At 42.9% G+C, this 20,948-nt stretch overlaps 3 protein-coding genes across 5 annotated transcripts; all 3 read left to right on the plus strand.

The window, feature by feature from the left end:
• The first annotated feature begins 183 nt into the window (after positions 1-183).
• On the plus strand, positions 184-11,917 carry LOC133483843 (nuclear factor of activated T-cells, cytoplasmic 2). 2 transcript variants are annotated; one of them, XM_061785652.1, is made up of 10 exons: positions 189-411; positions 1,464-2,361; positions 2,434-2,605; positions 3,133-3,335; positions 4,313-4,485; positions 6,551-6,691; positions 7,438-7,493; positions 7,621-7,753; positions 10,232-10,825; positions 11,775-11,917. In XM_061785652.1, exons 1-10 carry the CDS (start codon positions 318-320, stop codon positions 11,846-11,848), a joined length of 2,538 nt encoding a protein of 845 aa, XP_061641636.1. In that variant the 5' UTR covers positions 189-317; the 3' UTR covers positions 11,849-11,917. The 2 variants fall into 2 exon arrangements, with proteins under 2 accessions (XP_061641637.1, XP_061641636.1); XM_061785653.1 differs by lacking the exon at positions 10,232-10,825 and having other exon boundaries at positions 184-411.
• Positions 11,918-12,477: 560 nt separating this feature from the next.
• Positions 12,478-15,900, plus strand: LOC133483844 (uncharacterized). 2 transcript variants are annotated; one of them, XM_061785655.1, is made up of 7 exons: positions 12,478-13,774; positions 13,865-13,959; positions 14,044-14,091; positions 14,201-14,425; positions 14,906-15,083; positions 15,162-15,335; positions 15,746-15,900. In XM_061785655.1, the coding sequence occupies exons 1-7, from the start codon at positions 12,478-12,480 to the stop codon at positions 15,835-15,837; spliced, it is 2,109 nt and encodes a 702-aa protein (XP_061641639.1). In that variant the 3' UTR covers positions 15,838-15,900. The 2 variants fall into 2 exon arrangements, with proteins under 2 accessions (XP_061641639.1, XP_061641640.1); XM_061785656.1 differs by lacking the exon at positions 14,044-14,091.
• A 652-nt stretch (positions 15,901-16,552) lies between these two features.
• On the plus strand, positions 16,553-19,233 carry manbal (mannosidase beta like). Its single transcript, XM_061786264.1, has 3 exons — positions 16,553-16,706; positions 17,231-17,399; positions 18,942-19,233. Exons 2-3 carry the CDS (start codon positions 17,250-17,252, stop codon positions 19,050-19,052), a joined length of 261 nt encoding a protein of 86 aa, XP_061642248.1. The 5' UTR covers positions 16,553-16,706; positions 17,231-17,249; the 3' UTR covers positions 19,053-19,233.
• Positions 19,234-20,948: the final 1,715 nt, after the last annotated feature.

The following is a 20,948-nucleotide window of genomic DNA, read 5'->3' on the forward strand; positions in this document are numbered from 1 at the left end:
AATAAATATAATTTCAAAAATCATATTAAAGATCTCAGATCCATGAAATGCGCAAATCAAAACAGTCAAAGTTGAAAGTGCATACGCTCATACACATGCACGTGCTCACACACGCGCACATGAACACGCGCGCGCACACACACACACACACACACACACACATACACACGCCCTAAGGGACAGGAAGTTTGCTTTTTGAGTGGAGCACCTCCTCAAAACTACAACACACATTTCACGTTGTCGGCTGTTGTCGTTGAGAGCTTTTCATTGGCCTTGTTTGGAAATATTTATTATCCAAAATATATCAGAGGGTGCAGATGGCGTCTGACATCAGTCAGGAAGAGTGGGACTTTTCAGACTTGTTTCTCCATTATCCCCCTGGTGAGGATTTCTCTGCTGGCCAGAACCCAGGTGAGCATCCATTAAATGTAGTTCTGTATCATGACAGTAGTGCAGAAAAATACTGATTCGCAGCTAAAATTATTATTGACTAGCTTGTGTGTGGAGGAGTTTTCTATTAGTGTGTATGTCTTTAAGATCAGAGAAGAAACTATTTCACCTACTCACCAACTAAATTCTTATAATATATAATTACAAACATTTGAATCATATTTATTTGCTAATTTAGTATAGGCATAAGGACTTAGTTGGACACAAACAATATGCAAAAAAAAAAAAAAAGAAAAAAATACAAAATCGATCAATTTTCTGAGTCTGGTGAATCTGGAGAAAGGGATTTTGTTTCGTCGATTGAGTCTGATGGCATCATTTGGAAGCGTCCACCCCCCCACAGAATAATAACGGATCCACCGGTCTGTTGGGTCATCCTCCATGAACCAGGAAGTAGCGTGATAGGTAACACACATAAATACAACCACTCCTTGATTTTCATAAACAGCTGTGGAGGTCTCAATGAAATGTAGTTAACGGTCATTATAGCATTGTTACCCCAACAAATCTAAGGTGGCTGAAACTGGGTACACGCATCCTGATTTTTAACATCTTGGCTTCTTGCACTTGGCTAACGGTTAGCTTATATGGTAATTCCGCAACCAGTTACCTGTTTGTGTCCAGAAACACCACGCGCTTTAGATCGCTTCCTAATTGACGATCATTCCAGTTCCCGTCACAATCACGACGTACGTTGCTAGGACCAACTCGGTAAAAACATGTAAATCGTAATTATTGAATCGGCCGGGACAGATTTCCCAGCAGATCGGATGAGATGGATGAGAAAATCACTCTTAACACCCCCCCCCCCCCCCCCCCCCACTACAGAATAATTGGTCAGGAAAATCTTTTCAAGACATCTGATAATCTGGCCTTTGCTGACTTTGATCACAAGGGGAGGAAAATGCCCAATTTACCACGCTTAAGATTTACTATGCTGCATTTTACAAAAATATCTTAAATTTGTAATCATAAAATCTGAATGCAAATAAGTGTCATTGGTTATCTGACAGATGATGCCGAGCAGCCCACCCTACTGGAGGACAACCATCACGCTGCATTCATTAAGGAAGCCCCCTCGAATTGCCCAGCTGAAGAAAGCTCATCGGACGCGGTGTTTGACTCCACGGGCCTGGTGACAACACCAGGAATCATCCCGGCTCCCAGCCCCAGGATTGAGATCACCCCATCGGGGGATTCTATCACCACTCAGGCCTTAAAGCCGAGCCCTGGCTCCAAAGCCCTCGGAGCCTACCGGGAGTGTGCAAGCCCAGCTAGTAGCAACTCCTCCACAGGCTGGCCTGCAGATGGATGCTCTCCATCAGCCTCTCCATGCATTTCCCCTTCAAACAGAGGCGCATGTGCCACGGAGTTGTCCACCCTGGATCTCTGCCCCTTTCTCCAAGGTATCCAAACATCTTCCACCCACTCCTCTCCAGGTACGAGCTTCACCGATGAGCTCTTCCTTCTGCCTCAGCACCAAGTCACCCCCTCACCACTTATCCACCGGCGCTGCCGCTCTGTGTCGCCACAAGGCAAGCGCACCCACGATCAGGTCCTCCCTTGTCCAGGGGCCTCTCCTGTCAAACAACGCTCCCGGAGCCCGAGCCCAATCCCGTCGCCCTACAACCTGTTGGGCTCCTACCCCCTCCACCAGAGCCGGGCTCAAGGCCAGCACCAGACCCAAGTTCAGGCCTCTGAGTTGGGCCCAGAGGACAAAGTCAGCATCCTCAGCTTATCTCAAGAAGCGGTGCAAGGTGCACATCGGGCAAACCCAAGACCAGATTGCATGTACAGAGAGGGTCATGAGTTGGAGAGGGTCGGCAGGGTAGGAGCTGAAGTCATGTCCGGCGGCTTCTGTGTACTCCCAACTTCGTGGCCTCCTGATCCAGTCCATTTTGGAGCATTAGGGTGTGTTGCTTTTCTATCTCAAATTTAAAGAATATAAAGTATCTCTCCTCTTATTGTTCCTTTCTCCTGAAGTGGTCTTTCCTTGGCACCACTACCCTCTTTAGAGTGGCCATTGCCCAGTCAGTCCAGTCAGTACGAGCTGATGATCAAGACGCAGCCAAGGTCTCACCACAGGGCTCACTACGAGACCGAGGGCAGCCGTGGACCTGTCAAGACATCAAACGGCGGGCATCCCGAAGTCCAGGTACTTGGTTTGATCCATCCAACATCTTTGGGACGTTTTGACCCTTAGCCGTCAAGCAACTAGCAGGAAAAGAAAGTTGACTCTCACTTCTTGCCTGTTCCAGCCGTTGATTAGAAATAAGCAGAAGCGAGATTGTGCACACACAATAGCATTTCCTGCAAGACATTGTGTCTATTTAAGACAGGCAACCATGCAAATTAAAATTAGCAGTAGTTTCACATAGTCCATGATCATGACATGGCCTGTTGAAGCTGGCCATAAACACACTAGCAGGTATGTTCACATAAAATTCAAATATTGCCTAATTGGTCATCTTTATTGACTAGACTGGCAAAGGAATTAATGAGCTGTTGCTGCTGTTTTTCCAGGCTTAATGCAAAGCAATTTGCTTGTGAAAAATCCTCCCCACAGGGAAGGGTTTACTGGTGTGAAGTTGTTCTCTCCGCAGTAATGCACATTAATGCTTTTGTCATTAACTGAGCCACTTTTCAAGCGTGCAGCTAAGCTGCTTTCGTTGCACCCACCAGCTCCACGGTTATCGAGGCACGGCCCCGCTGGGCCTGCAGGTCTTCATCGGGACGGCCGACGAGAGGCTGCTCAAACCGCACGCCTTTTACCAGGCGCACCGCATCACCGGGAAGACCGTGACCACGCCAACCATGGAGAGGATGGTCAACGGGACCAAAGTGTTGGAAATCCCTCTCCAGCCAAAAAACAACATGAGAGTGGTGTGAGTAGCCTACAGTATGTAAAAAAACAGTTCCCACAGACAGAAACACTGAGCTTCTAAATGTCTGTGAGGCTCTTGCGTCTGAATGACTGAGGATGCTTACGCCACCTAAAACATTTTTATGTTGTTGCTGATGGAAACATAACATGCATACACACATCCTGTTTGCCAAGCATGTTTGTCATGAAAGTACAGGCCTCCGGGTGTTTACAACCACGACTGTAAATACTTTGACAAAAAGAAAAAAAAATGAAGGAAATAATATTTTATAAGGCTCATAATTGTAGTGCATGTGAAGCAATGGGATAACATGAGATTTGGCCCTGGTCCACAACCATAATTTTTTTTTACAGCGTTTTGTCTACTGGTCGTAACATAAATCAGAATCAGAATCATCTTTATTTGCCAAGTATGTCCAAAAAACACACAAGGAATTTGTCTCCGGTAATTGGAGCCGCTCTAGTACGACTACAGACAGTCAATTGACAGAGAACACTTTTGAGACATAAAGACATTGAGAAAAACAGTCACTGAGCAATAAAGGGTTGCTAGTTTTCTGGTAATGCCGGTACAAATTGAAAAAAAAAATTTGACAATTGTGCAAAAAGATGCAGAGTCCTCTAGCGCTTAGAGTAGTTCGAATGACTAATATTGCAATAAGTCCGGTGCAATGACAATTGTGCAAAGGGCGCAGAGACTTCAAGCGAGTAGTGCGATAATCTGGGACAATGTTGATTGTGCAAATGTTGCAGATACTCCTCAGTCAGTGTGCAAATGGAGCGGATGCTACTCTGGCATGAGTGGCCAGTATTGGTCAACAACAGATATGCAAATAGTGCAGCATGGCGAGACTACTACAATTTTCTCCAATTTATATACAATTTAATGTCCTGAAGGTTTCAACCAATTTTCTCAAGGCTACTCCAGTTTCAAGTTCAACGAGCAACAAAATCCTGTTTTATTGTCACATTTCCAAGGATCGACTGCGTCGGCATCCTGAAGCGGAGAAATGCCGACATCGAGCTGAGGAATGGCGAGACTGACGTGGGACGCAAAAACACCCGCGTGCGCTTGGTGTTTCGCGTTCACGTACCACAACCTGGAGGCCAGTTGGTGTCACTTCAAGTGGCCTCCCATCCTATTGAATGCTGTAAGCATGTAGCTAAAGGTTGTATGTGTTAATCTAAGGATATCTAACATTCTCCACTGTTGTATTTTCTGAAAATAATTCCCATCCAGTGTATATCCGCATACAGTGGCCCCTGCTCTTGTACAACCCCAATTCCAATGAAGTTGGGACGTTGTGTTAAACATAAATAAAAACAGAATACAATGATTTGCAAATCATGTTCGACCTATATTTAACTGAATACACTACAAAGACAAGATTTTTAATGTTCAAACTGATCAACTTGATTGTTTTTAGCAAATAATCGTTAACTTAGAATTTTATGGCTGCAACACGTTCCAAAAAAGCTGGGACAGGGTCATGTTTACCACTGTGTTACATCACTTTTTCTTTTAACAACATTCAATAAACGTTTGGGAACTGACGACGCTAATTGTTGAAGCTTTGAAGGTGGAATTCGTTCCCATTCTTGCTCGATGTACAGCTTCAGCTGTTCAACAGTCCGGGGTCTCCTTTGTCGTATTTTACGCTTCATAATGCGCAACACATTTTCAATGGGAGACAGGTCTGGACTGCAAGCAGGCCAGTCTAGTACCCGCACTCTTTTACTACGAAGCCACGCTTTTGTAACACGTGGAGAATGTGGTTTGGCATTGTCTTGCTGAAATAAGCAGGGGCGTCCATGAAAAAGACGTTGCTTGGATGGCAGCATATGTTTCTCCGAAACCTGTATGTACCTTTCAGCATTAATGGTGCCTTCACAGATGTGTAAGTTATCCATGCCATTGGCACTAACATAGCCCCATATCATCACAGATGCTGGCTTTTGAACTTTGCGTCCATAACAGTCCGGATGGTTCTTTTGCTCTTTGGCCCGGAGGACACGACGTCCACAATTTCCAAAAACAATTTGAAATGTGGACTCGTCGGACCACAGAACACTTTTCCACTTTTCATCAGTCCATCTTAGATGAGCTCGGGCCCAGAGAAGCCGCCGGCGTTTCTGGGTGTTGTTGATAAATGGCTTTTGCTTAGCATAGTTGAGTTTCAAGTTGTACTTACGGATGTAGCGCTGAACTGCTGTTTACTGACATTGGTTTTCTGAAGTGTTCCTGAGCCCATGTGATGATATCCTTTAAACATTGATGTCGGTTTTTGATGTAGTGCCGCCTGAGGGATCGAAGGTCACGGGCATTCAATGTTGGTTTTCGGCCTTGCCGCTTACATGCCGTGATTTCTCCAGATTCTCTGAACCTTTTGATGATATTATGGACCGTAGATGATGAAATCCCTAAATTCCTTGCAATTGTACGTTGAGGAACATTGTCCTTAAACTGTTGGACTATTTTCCCACGCACTTGTTCACAAAGAGGTGAACCTCGCCACATCTTTATTTGTGAATGACTGAGCAATTCAGGGAAGCTCCTTTTCTACCCAATCATGGCACCCACCTGTTCCCAATTAGCCTGTTCACCTGTGGTATGTTCCAAACAGGTGTTTGATGAGCATTCCTCCACTTTCTCCAAAAGTAATGGAAATAGAGTCATCTTATGTGGGAAGAAATAAATCAACAAACCCGCTTCACGTAACAGAAGGTGAGGCTTGAGAACAGCGTCCAGTAGTTGTTGGCCTTGCCGTTCCTTCTCCGCTTTCGTTCGAGAAAGATTCTTTTTTTCCACCTGTCCCAGCTTTTTTGGAACGTGTTGCAGCCATAAAATTCTAAGTTAATGATTATTTGCTAAAAACAATCAAGTTGATCAGTTTGAACATTAAATATATTGTCTTTGTAGTGTATTCAATTAAATATAGGTTGAACATGGTTTGCAAATCATTGTATTCTGTTTTTCTTTATGTGTAACACAACTTCCCAACTTCATTGGAATTGGGGTTGTACTTTGTGCCGATGCAGTCTTGCGCCGCTGTACAAAGTCGTTCTTTGCGTGCCTCTAACCTCAAAATGTCGTATGTCTGTACCTTCGTAAACCGAGAACTGCCTTTACTGAAGGGTATAACTACAGCTCAAGTTGTTTATGTGTTCTTATTACTATTTTGTTACAAAAACATGAAACTTATTGTGTTTGTTCAGCTCAGCATTCAGCTCACGAGATCCCTTTGGTCAAGTCGCAGAACCTGGACCGATGTTCCGTACTTGGTGGACAACCAATGGTCCTGACTGGGCAGAGCTTTTCTTACGACTCCAGAGTGATGTTCTCAGAGAGGACACAAGGTCAGACTTCAATGACAAAATAGCATTATGATTTTAGGTCTTAATCACTAGGATGTGCAGTAACGACTTAAAAACAGAAAGTACCTTGCAATTTTGCTGAGCATTAACACCATAAACATGTTAAACCATCAAACCAGACTTCTTCTATAATCCACAAAGTAAACCTGTGAAGCGCATGACCACATTTATTTTTGGCGATGTTCAGTGGTGCATCTAAAAAAAGAAATAGTGCATCGCATTGCCCTCTAAAACCTACATTGTCAAAGTGTTTGCATGTCACCTGGGTAACAACATCTTACACATCCTCTTCCTATACCCAAATTGAAACCACAGGTCACATGGGAATGCTTATATGCTCTCAGGATATAAGCTGAATTTTTTATACAGATCTTGTATTGGCGCTCATCAAATTGTAGAAAAGTGTGTATTTTTACATGCAATTATTATTTTTATTTTTTTATCCTACTCTGCTGCATCTGCACAGCACGCTGGTTTTGTGACAATGAACCTACTGTTGATGACTAAATGAACAGCTTCAAGGTTGCGTGGGTTTCAGTCAACAGGATGTGATAAGAAAGAGTTAACTTGGATTTAAAAAAAAAAAAAAAAAAAAAAGCAAGAGCAGGGGAGTAATCAAGTAGGTGAGTTGAACAATCAGCTCAACAACAAACAGAAAGTAGATTTCGCTGTTTAAATGCATTTGCATGCTTCCTTTTCTCGACAAATCGTATGTTGGCTACTTTCAGACGGCCAACAAATCTGGGAGGTGGAGGCAAGTGCGGACCGAGAAAAAAGCCCATCTGTGAGTTTGCTTATCGTCGCACAACAGTTGCCTTCCTGATTTTCAAATGGATATCAGTTCCAAGACACTTTTCCATAATTTCCGAGCACCGCCGTTTCGACAGCTACCATTTTCATGTCACTTCCAGAATATGCTGCTGGTTGAGGTCCCTCCATATCGAGACCGGACCATTTGTCATCCAGTCAAAGTCAACTTCTATGTTGTCAATGGGAAGAAGAAGCGCAGTGAACCGCAGCACTTCATCTACACCCCCATCATAGGTATTTCTCTCAGCATTGAATGTGCAGTGGGTACGGAAAGTTTTCAGACACCCTTAAATTTTTCACTCTTTGCTATATTGCAACCATTTGTTAAAATAATTTAAGTTCATTTTTTTTCCTCATTAATGTACACACAGCACCCCATATTGACAGAAAAAAACTGAATTGTTGAGATTTTTGCTGATTTATTAAAAAAGAGAAACCGAAATATCACACAGCCATAAGTATTCAGACGCTTTGCTGTGACACTATATATATATATATATTTAACTCGGGTGCTGTCCATTTCTTCTGATCATCCTTGAGATGGTTCTACACCTTTATTGGAGGGCAGCTGTGTTTGATTATATTGATTGGATTTGATTAGGAAAGCCACACCCCCTGTCTTACAGCTCACAGTGCCTGTCAGAGCAAATGAGAATCATGAGGTCAAAGGAACTCCCGGAAGAGCTCACAGACAGAATTGTGGCCAGGCACAGATCTGGCCAAGGTTACACATTTTTTTATGCTGCACTTAAGGTTCCTAAGAGCACAGCGGCCTCCATAATCCTGAAATGGAAAACGTTTGGGACGATCAGAACCCTTCCTAGAGCTGGCCATCCGGCCAAATTGAGCAATCGGGGGAAAAGAGTCTTGGTGAGAGAGGTAAAGAAGAACCCAAAGATCACTGTGGCTGAGCTCCAGAGATGCAGTCGGGAGATGGAAGAAAGTTCTAGAAAGTCAACCATCACTGCAGCCCTCCACCAGTCGGGGCTTTATGGCAGAGTGGCCCGACGGAAGCCTCTCCTCAGTGCAAGACACATGAAAGCCCGCATGGAGCTTGATAAAAAAACACTTGAAGGACTCCAAGATGGTGAGAAATAAGATTCTCTGGTCTGATGAGACCAAGATAGAAATTGTTGGCCTTAATTCTAATTGGCATGTGTGGAGAAAACCAGGCACTGCTCAATACAGTCCCAACAGTGAAGCATGGTTGTGGCAGCATCATGCTGTGGGGGTGTTTTTCAGCTGCAGGGACTGGACGACTGGTTGCAATCGAAGAAAAGATGAATGTGGCCAAGTACAGGGATATCCTGGACAAAAACCTTCTCCAGAGTGCTCAAAACCTCAGACTGGGCCAAAGGTTCACCTTCAAAAAAGACAATGACTCTAAGCACACAGCTAAAATACCAAAGGAGTGGCTACAGAACAACTCAGTGACTGTTTTTGAATGGCCCAGCCAGAGCCCTGACAAAAACCCAATTGAGAATCTCTGAAAAGACCTGAAAATGGCTGCCCACCAACATTCACCATCCAACCTGACAGAACTGGAGAGGATCTGCAAGGAGGAATGGCAGATGATCCTCAAATCCTGGTGTGAAAAACTTGCATCATTCCCAAAAAGACTTATGGCTGTATTAGCTCAAAAGGGTGCTTCTACTAAATACTGAGCAAAGGGTCTGAATACTTATGGCTGTGTGATATTTCAGTTTTTCCTCCATCCATCCATTGTCCACCGTTTATCCGAGGTCGAGTCGCGGGGGCAGCAGCTTTAGCTGGGACGCCCAGACTTCCCCCTCCCCAGCCACTTCATTCCAGGGGGATCCCGAGGCGTTCCCAGGCCAGCCAAAAGACGGAGTCTCTCCAGCGTGTCCTGGGTCGTCCCCGGGGTCTCCTCCCGATGGGACGTGCCCAGAAGACCTCACCGGGGAGGCGTCCGGGAGGCATCCGAATCAGATGCCCCAGCCACCTCATCTGGCTCCTCTCGATGTGGAGAAGCAGCGGCTCTACTCTGAAATCCTCCCGGATAACCGAGCTTCTCACCCTATCTCTAAGGGAGAGCCCGGATACCCTGCGGAGGAAACTCATTTCGGTCGCTTGTATCCGGGATCTTGTTCTTTCGGTCACGACCCACAGGTCGTGACCATAGGTGAGGGTAGGAAAGTAGATCGACCGGTAAATTGAGAGCTTCGCCTTTTGGCTTAGCTCCTTCTTTACCACAACGGACCGATACAAAGTCCGCATCACTGCAGACGCTGCATCGGTCCGCCTGTCGATCTCCCGTTCCATTCTTCCCTCACTTGTGAAAAAGACCCCAAGATACTTGAACTCCTCCACTTGGGGCAGAATCTCATGCCCGACCTGGAGAGGGCACACCACCTTTTTCCGACAGAGGACCATGGTCTCAGATTTGGAGGTGCTGATTCTCATCCCAGTTTTTCTTTTTTAATAAATCTGCAAAAATTACAACAATTCAGTTTTTTTTCCTGTCAATATGGGGTGCTATGTGTACATTAATGTGGAAAAATTGAACTTAAATGATTTTAGCAAATGGCTGCAATATGACAAAGAGTGAAAAATTTAAGGGGGTCTGAATACCTTCCGTACCCACTGTAATGGAGTGAAATATAATACATGGGTCCATGTATCACTTGTCAGCCTATGGTAGGACTGCAGCATCTCTTCCAATGTCTGAGCCGCTTTACTTTTCTACCCCAGCCATTAAAACGGAGCCACCTGATGATTGGCAGCTGAATTTGTGTGATTATTCCGACACACAACTTCGGTCTGACGCAAGAGTGAAGTCACTCTTCCATCGGTTGGAGAAGGAGAGCAATCTTCCCCCATTCGGTGTGCTGGCATCAGATCCATTGGATTACCAACCAGTCTTTTACCAGTCAAGGGCAGGAAATCTAATCAACAACCCAGACCTTTACCACCCTACAAACCAGCTTTATTGTCACAGCTATGCTGCCACCGTAAATGGTGCCATTCTTAAAGCATCAAACCCCGCCAACATCCATGCCTCAGTCCATCTCCCTCACGGTTCTGATGTCAAAACGGCAACGGAGAAACTGAGTCAAGGCCCTCAGGTCATACAAACATTCCAGGCCTACTCATCTACAAGACATCAAAGTTCTGTGCAAAATGTGTCATCTCTAGAAAAGTCGCCACCTTCCGTATTTGTCCAAGGTGACATTCGTGGGAAGTCTTTAACCCAGACGGGCTCAAACGGAGCCGACCAAGAAGCTCGGACTCAGGAGAGAGTTACAATCAAACAGGAGGACCTCAGCTGTGTCAACCTGGAAGACGGTGAGTAAATCCATTTTCCACACAGCAAATGTTCAAAAGGGAACTCACCGGAAACCATCTAAGATGCAATCAGTTACAGTACAGCAGTCACCTAAAGTTTATATCTCAAGAGAGTGCGTGTAGGCATGTACGAAACAATGTTTGGAGTTATGTAAGTTAGTTGTACATTATGTAAATCATTGTATTAAAAACAAAGTCATTCATGTTTATACTACATGACAATAATCCACATTTATGTAGGTCGTACGTCGTCTGTGTGGTTAGAAAAAACATATATCTAAAGAGAACTACAAAAGCCTGAGTCGTCTGATTTTTTTGTGGTCCGGTCTGCAAAAGCAAGCAGGCGCACTGCAAGTGTTGGTTTGCAAATCCTCAGTTGCGGTTCTCTTTGAGGCCCGCACTGTTCACTTTCCTGTCAGTTACTCTCGCTTTTACTCATGTAAACTCGCACTTGCAGAGGTGTCATGAACACTGTCTGGCCCAAATGGAGAAAGCAACGTCATTACAAGCATTGCAGGTCCTGCAGCCTGATCTTGTTGTATGCGGACCAAAATATTTGTTATCTTCCCTGTGGGCACAATAAAGGGGAAGTATATATGCAAATAAAAGCAGCCAAACCGGTGTCAAACAAAGCAGCAGTGTGTTGTACAGACTGACAAAGGAGTGCAAAGTCTACTAACACCCAACAGTGTTTGAAGCTGTATTTCTTTTGTTCTTGAATCTTGTGAGGAAGAATGTACTTTAGCAACCAAAGAAATGCTGAAAATCAAGAAAGGAAACATTGGCATCTGGTGGATATTTATGTAACTGCAAATATTTCAATTCATTCTTTGACTTTTGGTGGATATTATTCCCTGTGACCCTTAATAGGTTAAGCAGTGTATGAAATAAGTACAAAATCCTGCTTTAGTAGGTTTTGAATGCTAAAATCGCTCATTCCTGTTTGCAGTGAATGACATCATACGAAGGGACCTGAGAGACCATCAAAGTGACGCTGGTGGCCTGCAGTATCCAAGACTCTAAGAGGAACAACAACAACAACTCAGGATCACGACATAATCGAGAAAAAATAAATCCCACTCGTCACCTACATCGTCAGCTTTTACATTGTATTCTTTATGTTGTCATCAGTGATTTTTAAGTCAGCTTTTACAAGTAGCACCTTTCATGTGATTGTGATTATGTACGTGTGTGCATGTATAAAGGAGTAAGTGTTCAACCTGGTCCTAATAATCAAAACATGACCATATGCAGCATATACTGCATACCGTATATATATATACACATGTAGTGGTGGCTTATAATAATCCTTCTCCCTTGCACATGAAACGGCATGGACAAGTTTGGCATTTTTGATTTCCCATCCTGTGACGACTATTTTGGTGCGTATACTCCTGAAGGAAAATTGGCAAGTTTCTTAAAGTCCTACAAAAAAAACCTGCTTAATAAAACTAGTTTGGCCTTTAGTTGTCATTCAAGGTAAGAGTGACAAACTTGTCTGTGAATTAAAAATGATTCAAACAGTATTCAAAGCAAATTGGCTTTCATTCAGTGGGGTTATCTAATTCTAGCCTGAACCTGTCTTGTGTTTACATGACAAATTGACCTGTGGCAAAAGACTTTCTGTTTAAAAAAAAAATCAGTCTAAAACAATGACAGCAGCTCTAATAATAAATGTAAATGTTGATTTAGCTGTGTTTGTATCAGTTCCAGAGAACCCAGAAAAGGTGTTTGTCCTAAGAAAATTTGAGGGGAGACTTAGAAATGGCAAAAATTTCACAAAAAGGAGTGATGCGTGTGACATAATCCCAAAGGTGAGTGAATTAACAGAGATGACACTTGAGGTTTTACCTGCTCAAGGGACCAAAAGGAAGGCTGACACAAAGCCGGAGAAACAGAAAGTCAAAGACGCCAAGACAGTTGTGGCGGCCAAAGCGAGCGAACAAAAGGCTAACACAAAAAGAGGGACCATCAAAAGACTCAAAAGTACGTTACCAGTGAAGACAGCGATAGCTGAAGCGACCATAGCAAAGTCTTGCACAAAACCTGAGACTTTCATAAGGAAGCAAAGGTCCAAAGCCGCAGAATTGTCTATGACGGCTACAGCGACCAGGTTAGTGTCTGGCCCAAAACAAAAGACTCTCACAAGTAAGCAAAAAGTCAAAGCCAAAAAGTCACCTGTGAAGGCTGTGCAAGTTAAAGGAATCAAGGAAAAGTCTGGCACAAAATCTGTGGTTCACATAACGAAACAGAAGAGCAAAGTTGCAAAAAAGCTTGTTAAGACTGTGCCACAAAAAGGGACCAAACTGAAATCTGGCGCAAAACGAAAGACCACAAGTAAGCAAAGAGTCAAAGTCAAAAAGTTACCAGTTAAGGCTGTGCCGGTAAAAGTATCTAAAGTAATGTCCGGCCAAAAACGACATCATCTCCGCCTTGAGAAGACTGTCGGGACAAAGGCAACAAAGCGGAAGGCTGATGATATAAGAGAAGATTCCACCAGAAAGAAGCAGCGGGTTGAAGATACCGTTGCGATCGAGAAGAATCTTCTGGCTCATGGCAGCAACAGACCATCTGGCACAACCCTCAAAAGGGAGCAGAAAGGCAAACCAACTGAAGGGTCTGTCAACGCGACCAAACGTAAACACAACACAAAAACCGATACTTTCATAAAGAAGCAGAGGGTCAAGGATACCAAAGTTTTGTGGAAGACTATGCAGGATAAAGGCAACAAGAGACACTGTGTCACAAAAGCAGAGACCCTCATAAGTGAGCAGAGAGTCAAATCTACTAAGGTGTCTGGGAAAGCAGCGCCACCTCGAGGACCTTTGGAAGACAAAGCAAACTGGGTGCATGAGAAAGCTCTGCCAGCCGAGAGGGAGTCTTTCCTGAAACCAAAGACGTCTTTCTTAGAGCAAATGAAAACAATACTCTCCAGTGCAACAAGCAGAAGTAAGCTAATAGTGGAAAAGTCACATTTCCACCAAGTGACCCAATTCCGTTCTGGTTCGGCTCAGTAAATCCTGATCTGTTTGTGTGCAGCCACGTTTGAGACCAGATATGAGAAGTTTGCCAAGATTGGCGAAGGAGGCTTTGGATCAGTCTATGCAGGTCACAGGAAAATCGACTATAATCCAGTAAGTAGCTGGTTTGCACTGTTATGTACACTATAAAAACACACAATATGATTGTTTCCAATGCTAACCAAATGTATCCTGAAGGTGGCGATCAAATACATTCCCAAAGCAAAAGTAAAAAATGTCCCATTGGTGAGTGTGGTATTCTTGAAGCCACAGCCCATATATGGCTTCGCATTTAATTTTTCTTTCATCTTTCGTTCTACACCTTCCTTGTCTAAATGTGCTCGCTATTTCACAGAGCATAAACGGAAAGGTGCAGAAGGTCCCCTTGGAGGCCGTCTTCATGCTGCAAGCATCCAGTATTAAGAACTCGGATGGGAAATCAGCAGTCGTATCCCTGCTGGACATATGCGATCTGGAGAAAGACGTCGTTCTGGTTATGGAGAGGCCGGTCCACTCTGTGGCTTTGTCTACATACTTGACCCGGCGGACACTCGGTCTCCTTGAGGAGGATGAGGCAAAGGTAACTGAACATGCATGAAACATGTATTCAATGTCCACAATTGATTGACTTAGCAGGGCAAGGACTTGGTTTTGGGTCTTTCGAATAGGCATTGTAGATTTAAGTCAGAGCTATTATTCGACTGCAAAATAAATATGTATAAACTTGTATGTAACAGCAGGTTCTCTGTCCAGAGGCTGTCACCCTCAAGTTTGTGGCGACCATATAGCCATACAGTCGAAAGTTATACTTAAGCCATACAATGTGTCTTCCAGCAAGTAGCTAGCTAGCGAAAATGTCACCAAAGTGAATTGTATGATTTACTTTTGAAGACAGCTTGTCCTGCAGTTTTCCCGATATGTAGACATGCATCAAAAGCCTAACTGAACTAGTATCCGAGCTGTAACAGAGGACAGAATTGCGCATGGAAATGCGTGTGTCACGTTTGACACTCCTTCGTAAACTTGAGATGTCTGCAATTTGTCCTCACATGTTCCTCAGTACATCATGAGGCAGCTGGTCGACGCCGCCATCAAAATGCACGCTGCCAACATCTTCCATCGAGATCTAAAGCAGGAAAACATTCTGCTGGAGGCCTCGTCCGGCGTCACCCAAGTGCGGGTCATAGACTTTGGCTGCAGCTGCTTAGTCAGCATGGAACCATACCATGACTATTTTGGTAAGACATTGCGTTTCGGCACTGATGATGTGTGGCAATTGCCAGTGTCATTGCTGTTCTCCATCCATTCCGTTGAAGGAACCTTAAAGTACGCTCCTCCAGAGTATACGCATAAGCGTCCGTATTGCGCCGGTCCGACCACAGTGTGGCATTTGGGTGCGCTACTTTTTGAACTGCTGGATGGTACGCAACGATTCGACACGTGCATGTTCCTTTCCAAGGGGCTTCAACTAAATAGGGATCTGTCTGAAGGTGAGATACTGTGAATAATTGCATTCCATATGAAAGTATACAGTATATCAACAGCTCACTGTAGCCCAGTGGTTCTCAAACCTTCTACACTACGCACCACTTAACAAAAATTCTTAGCTCCCCAAGTAAATGACTAACAGTAAAATACAGTTGTGCAGGCTTTATTCCTAAAACGTACTGTATATGCAATATTATTGTAAGTCGCTGTAACATTATGCCAGTTTCAACATGAACTCTACACTTAAATATAGGATTTTTTTTTTTGTAATTATTTGTAATTGTAACATAATGCACATATTGAACTTTCAAATGAGTCTTTCACGTACCACTATAGTGGTACTCGTACGGTCGTACCACACTTTGAGGATCCCTGATGTAAACTTAACATCATTTTGCTCTTTCTCTGCCAGATTGTGGAGATTTATTGTGGATGTGCTTGAGTTTAGACCCGACTCAACGTTGCACCCTGCAGCAAATGCAGTGGCACCCATGGCTACTCTGATACCAGCTCTCGTCCTCACCAATATCACCCTTTTTTTAATCAACTTTTTTTTTTTTTTTTTTTTACGTTAACCTAAGTGGTGATTGAACGTGTTGTGTAAATAAAGTTGTTTGAACAGAAATACATATTAAAAGGCTGTGTGAAGTTTGTACAATATATCGTTAGCCTAACTGCATTGGTGCCTAAGTCATGTGAATGTTTTCGAAAAAAATAAAAAAAAATTTAAATTAAAATTAAACACAAGAAGAGTCTAGTTGCCTTGATTCAACCTTTGCGAATTACATTAGCTGGATGACTGAAAATATACACAAGAGAAAAAAACTGAACTTTTCGCAAGCACACTAAAAAAAAAACATTGTGACAGTAACTTAAAAATTACTTAGGCAATTATGCTATTGGGTTAACGATATTATTCTTAACCTTGAGCAACCAACAACTTTCTCCTCACTGAGCCGTTAAAAACTTTATCATGTTGGAGGGGTTTGTGTTTCCCAGTGATCCTAGGAGCTAAACTGTCTGGGGCTTCATGCCCCTGGCAAGGTCACCCTTGGAAAATACGTCCTAGGTGAGGGCCGAGACAAAACACAGCTAGAAAATCTCCCATACATCTAATAACCCACAAGGGAAATGAGAAACACAATTTCATTCCACGCTCATCACCCACCGTTAGAGGACGACAAAGTCCTTCGCAAAGTTCGCGCCAACGCGCAGCCACCTAGAATCCGGAAGTGCCTTGTGAATAATACGTCACTTCCGGCAAAGGGATTGTTTTATTTTCATCTGTGGGCCATTGTTTCTACGAGTTTTAGCAATCCCGAGTTTGCATCCACGGACTATTTGGGGGGAAAAGAACGATATTCCCAGCACTGGTAAGTTTTTAATTGGTGATCTTTAGCGTCACATTGTGACGTTTTAGGGACGTAAACGCAGCCTCTCGGTGTTTTGCTGCGTTCAGGAACTGTAAGCAGCGTCGTAAACTAGCTTAGACATGACAACATTTAAGCACGCAAATGTGGATTTTGACATTTAGGATCGATTTTCTGCTTATTTTGTGCTGTAAACACTTCATTAAATGTAATGTAAATGTTTTTATCAAGAGCATACACCTTTATCCACGAATTATTAAAACGGAACAATATTGTAATATCAAGTTTTCCTAGTTATATTTAACGTCACATTGTGCCGTTTTAGCCATTTAATAACGCAGCCTCTTGGCGCTTTGCTACGTTCAGGGGACTCTAGGCAGGTTACGTCTCAGCATACGAGCATAGGGTAATGTTATAGTGTAATATAAGATGTGCTACTTTTCCCAAACATGACCCCTACACATAAGTTCACTTTACAGTTTCCGGTGTGTGGAAATCGTTGACGTTGTTCCTTGTGTGTTCCTTAGGTTTCTGAAGGCAGCAAAAATGTCTGCAGATATGGATCTGTCTCCTCCAGAAGTTCCCGAACCAACTTTTCTCGAGAGCCTACTGCGCTACGGCCTCTTCCTTGGTGCCATCTTCCAGCTCATTTGCATCCTGGCAATCATCGTGCCCACCTCCAAAAGCCACGAGAAGGTAAGAAGCTGTTTTTATTATCTCCGCTAATAAATTCATTTGAATTTGAATGCCACCTCATTCTGCAGTCTATGATATTGCAAACTTATTATTATATTTTTTTTTTATGATGGGTCAGTATTGCTATTATTGTAGTGCAGTATTTCTTTCCATGGTACTTCCACTATATATTGCAGCTAATCTGATTCTTATTTTAACTAGATTAAAGAATATATTTATGGGCAGCATGCATTCAATGGTTTTAGTTCTATTTTTAGACCTTATCAGCAAATGAGCTGATTGCAGATTGGTTGGCAGGACAACAAGAGCAACTGCGCTGATTCAGCAGAAAAGAAAAAAAGCAATTACGAGGAAACCTTTAAAGTTGAACACAATCCGATCTTGGATGCCCGTCATAGGGCATCAAAGAATTTGAATGAGTTTGTTCCAGTCTTAACGATTAACAGAAATCACAAACCCTTTGTTAACTCCACAGGCAATGTGTAAACATAAGTTAACCACTTTCAAATGTAAAGTCAATAACCTTTTGAAAACAACTGATGGCACATATAGCGAGCGACTTTCTTTTAGGATGCTAAAAAAAAAGCCAAAGAACAAGCATTGTGAATTAATCCTTTGACGCAACTAAGCTCCAGTGACGTATGCTGAAGTCCGGCGTGAATTACTGAAGTTATTAAACTTATTACAGCCATTGGGGCTTTAAAAATTTTGGGAACCATTGGAATCATAACACAGTGGTACCTCGACGTACGAGTGACCTGACCTATTTTAGTTACGACTGTTACGAGAGCTAGCTATGTTGGCAGCAAACTTTACAACAAGCAGCAGTTTGGTAAAGAGTGAACAATTCCTCAGGAAAGAGGTCCAGAACTTGCTTCAAGTTGTTTATTGCAACTTCCAGTTGAATATTACACTAACATAAAACAGAACTACATGTTGTATATTCAACCAAAACACAGTAACTTTGTCTTACCAAAGTCCTTTAGCTTAAGGCTAACACAAATTGCAAACTGCCATAGCTAATGGAACTAGCGTCAACATTGTAGTAATTATAAACCTTTAAACAACTTACACAAGCGGAAGCAATACATGCAGACAGAGCATAAAATACTCAGAGGTAAATATTATTTCTCTTTTGCACAAAAAAAGAGAAATATTATTGCAGCTTAGTTGCGATGGTGTTCTTCTGTTTCCTCACCAAATCGACATGTAGTGTCTGTATGTGTTGTACTGCCCTCTGGTGGCCAATGTGTGCAAACCAGAGCAGCGCAATGCCCATTTAATTATCACGAAGCAAAAAACAAAAAGGTACTTTTTGTTTTCGGGAGGTGCTGATATAGATTAATAGCAATTCCATTTATTTCAATGGGAAAATATTATTTAAGATATGAGGGTTTTGCGTTACGAGCATGTTCACAGAACAAATTCAAGTCCTAAGTCAAGGCACCACTGTAAAATGAACTTGGGTTTTCTGACTAAATCATTTTTTTTTTTTTTGTATTTATTTATTTTTTGTAAAATATTTGTGTTGCGTGTGTGCAGGAGGAGACCGAGTCGACCAACGGCAAGGCAGCAGATAATGCCAAGAAACCCAAAGGAGTGGTGCCTCAAATTAGACCGAAATCCAAGAAGGAAAGCAAAAAGAAGCGTTAGCTGTGCGTCGTCATGGAATTTTGTGTTTTAGTCAATATTGCTTTTCAAAGCCACTACAAGTACATGAAACACTGCATTTACTCATATTGATATTTGATTTTGTATACAACCACTGTTTTTATTTCAGCTTTTTTTTCCTGACTGATATTCATAATTTTTTTCAATAAACTTGGCAATTTAATGTGTTGCGTGTCATTTACAGCACACTATCTCTTTAATTTACTGCCGTTTGATGATGTAATATCCTGACATTTCGTAATAGTGATGAAATAGTGGTTAGCACGTTGCCTCATAGTTATGAGTTTCAGGGTTTGAATCTGTGCTCACGCCTTCCTGTGTGGAGTTTGCTTCTCCCCATCCTTGTGTGTTTGGTTTTCCTGGGTAATCTAGTTTCTACATTCCTAAAACAGGTTAATTGAAGACTACATGTTACATTGGTGTGAGCGCTTGTCTAAATGTGCCCTGCGATTGACTGGAGACCAGTCCAGGGTGTACTCCGCCTCTCGCCCCCAGTCAACAGGGATCGGCTCCGGCTCGGCCGCGATCGTAATGAGGACGAATGGTGTAGAAAATGGATGGATGGCCTTCCTGGTTTTGTCACATATTTCCACCCTCACCTTGTGTCACAGTGCTAGGTGGCTACTTAAGCATTATGTCAAACATTTTAAGGGCCCATAAAATCATCTGGAATCTTGAGATACGGAAAAGAAGGCTGCATTTGAAGGAGCCCTCGACTGTGAGTAACTTCCGTGCAGCGTTGTGATGTCATGGGCCCGCAAATGAATTGGGACACAGCTATTGACTCATTAGCTTTAGTGTACTTGCAAAAGAGTATTAGATTGTTTTAAAGCGGGTGAGCTATTGTTAATGATTTTCACAGAATGCATGGAAAAAAAGAAAAAAAAAGAATCTCACATTTGTATACTTCATAACATTGTGGGGTGTAGATTCTTTGTGGGTTAAATATAGTATTATCACAGTTCCTCTGAGGTTTGATTTTTGTTTTTAGAATTGCACAGTTGGGGGTTAAATGCTCTCTGAACGGGGGCAGGCAGTCAACTTGGCAATTTTTCCAGCTTTTCATGTCAGAGGCAGGATGACACCTGTGGCGCTCCTTTTACACTGCCTGTAAAAGTCACTTTGTTATAGGCATCTATGCAATCAACAACAACAACAAACACATCAAGTGGAGAAAATATGTCACAACAGTGAAATTACCAAGAACTGGATGGATGGCCCTTCAAAATTGATGAAATGATGAGAAGAAAACTAGTCAGGCAGGCAACATTCCAGGCGCTGCAGGAATTTCTGACAGGTACTGGCTATTTAGTACTGTAAGATGACTCTGGTGGTGGAGAGGAAGATTAGGAAGACAAAGGCAGAGCAGAGAACCATGTGGTGGAAGCTGAGACAGTACGAGTGTTGTGCAGCCTTTCGGGAAGAGGTGAGACAGGCTCTCGGTGGACAGGAGGAGCTTCCAGAAGACTGGACCACTACAGCCTGAGGAATGGAGGAAAAGTGTGCTGGTGCCCATTTTTAAGAACGAGGGTGATGTACAGAGCTGTGGGAACTACAGAGGAATAAAGTTGATGAGCCACACAATGAAGTTATGGGAAAGAGTAGTGGAGGCTAGACTCAGGACAGAAGTGAGTATTTGCGAGCAACAGTATGGTTTCATGCCTAGAAAGAGTACCACAGATGCATTATTTGCCTTGAGGATGTTGATGGAAAAGTACAGAGAAGGTCAGAAGGAGCTACATTGTGTCTTTGTAGATCTAGAGAAAGCCTATGACAGGTACCCGGTGAGGAACTGTGGTACTGGATGCAGAAGTCTGGAGTGGCAGAGAAGTATGTTAGAATAATACAGTACATGTAAGAGGGCAGCAGAACAGCGGT

The sequence above is a fragment of the Phyllopteryx taeniolatus genome, chromosome 9 (genome assembly GCF_024500385.1).
Source record: "Phyllopteryx taeniolatus isolate TA_2022b chromosome 9, UOR_Ptae_1.2, whole genome shotgun sequence".
Taxonomy (NCBI): Eukaryota; Metazoa; Chordata; class Actinopteri; order Syngnathiformes; family Syngnathidae; genus Phyllopteryx; species Phyllopteryx taeniolatus.

Excerpts from the sequence above, each read along its gene's own strand:
- LOC133483844 (XM_061785655.1), top strand. The coding sequence starts at position 12,478 with ATGACAGCAGCTCTAATAATAAATGTAAATGTTGATTTAGCTGTGTTT. Across the intron at positions 13,960-14,043 it reads GGAAAATCGACTATAATCCA|GTGGCGATCAAATACATTCC; the intron begins GTAAGTAGCTGG and ends TGTATCCTGAAG. Across the intron at positions 15,084-15,161 it reads ACCATACCATGACTATTTTG|GAACCTTAAAGTACGCTCCT; the intron begins GTAAGACATTGC and ends ATTCCGTTGAAG.
- manbal (XM_061786264.1), top strand. The coding sequence starts at position 17,250 with ATGTCTGCAGATATGGATCTGTCTCCTCCAGAAGTTCCCGAACCAACT. Across the intron at positions 17,400-18,941 it reads CCTCCAAAAGCCACGAGAAG|GAGGAGACCGAGTCGACCAA; the intron begins GTAAGAAGCTGT and ends GCGTGTGTGCAG.
- LOC133483843 (XM_061785652.1), top strand. The coding sequence starts at position 318 with ATGGCGTCTGACATCAGTCAGGAAGAGTGGGACTTTTCAGACTTGTTT. Across the intron at positions 3,336-4,312 it reads AAAAACAACATGAGAGTGGT|GATCGACTGCGTCGGCATCC; the intron begins GTGAGTAGCCTA and ends CACATTTCCAAG. Across the intron at positions 10,826-11,774 it reads CTGTGTCAACCTGGAAGACG|TGAATGACATCATACGAAGG; the intron begins GTGAGTAAATCC and ends TCCTGTTTGCAG.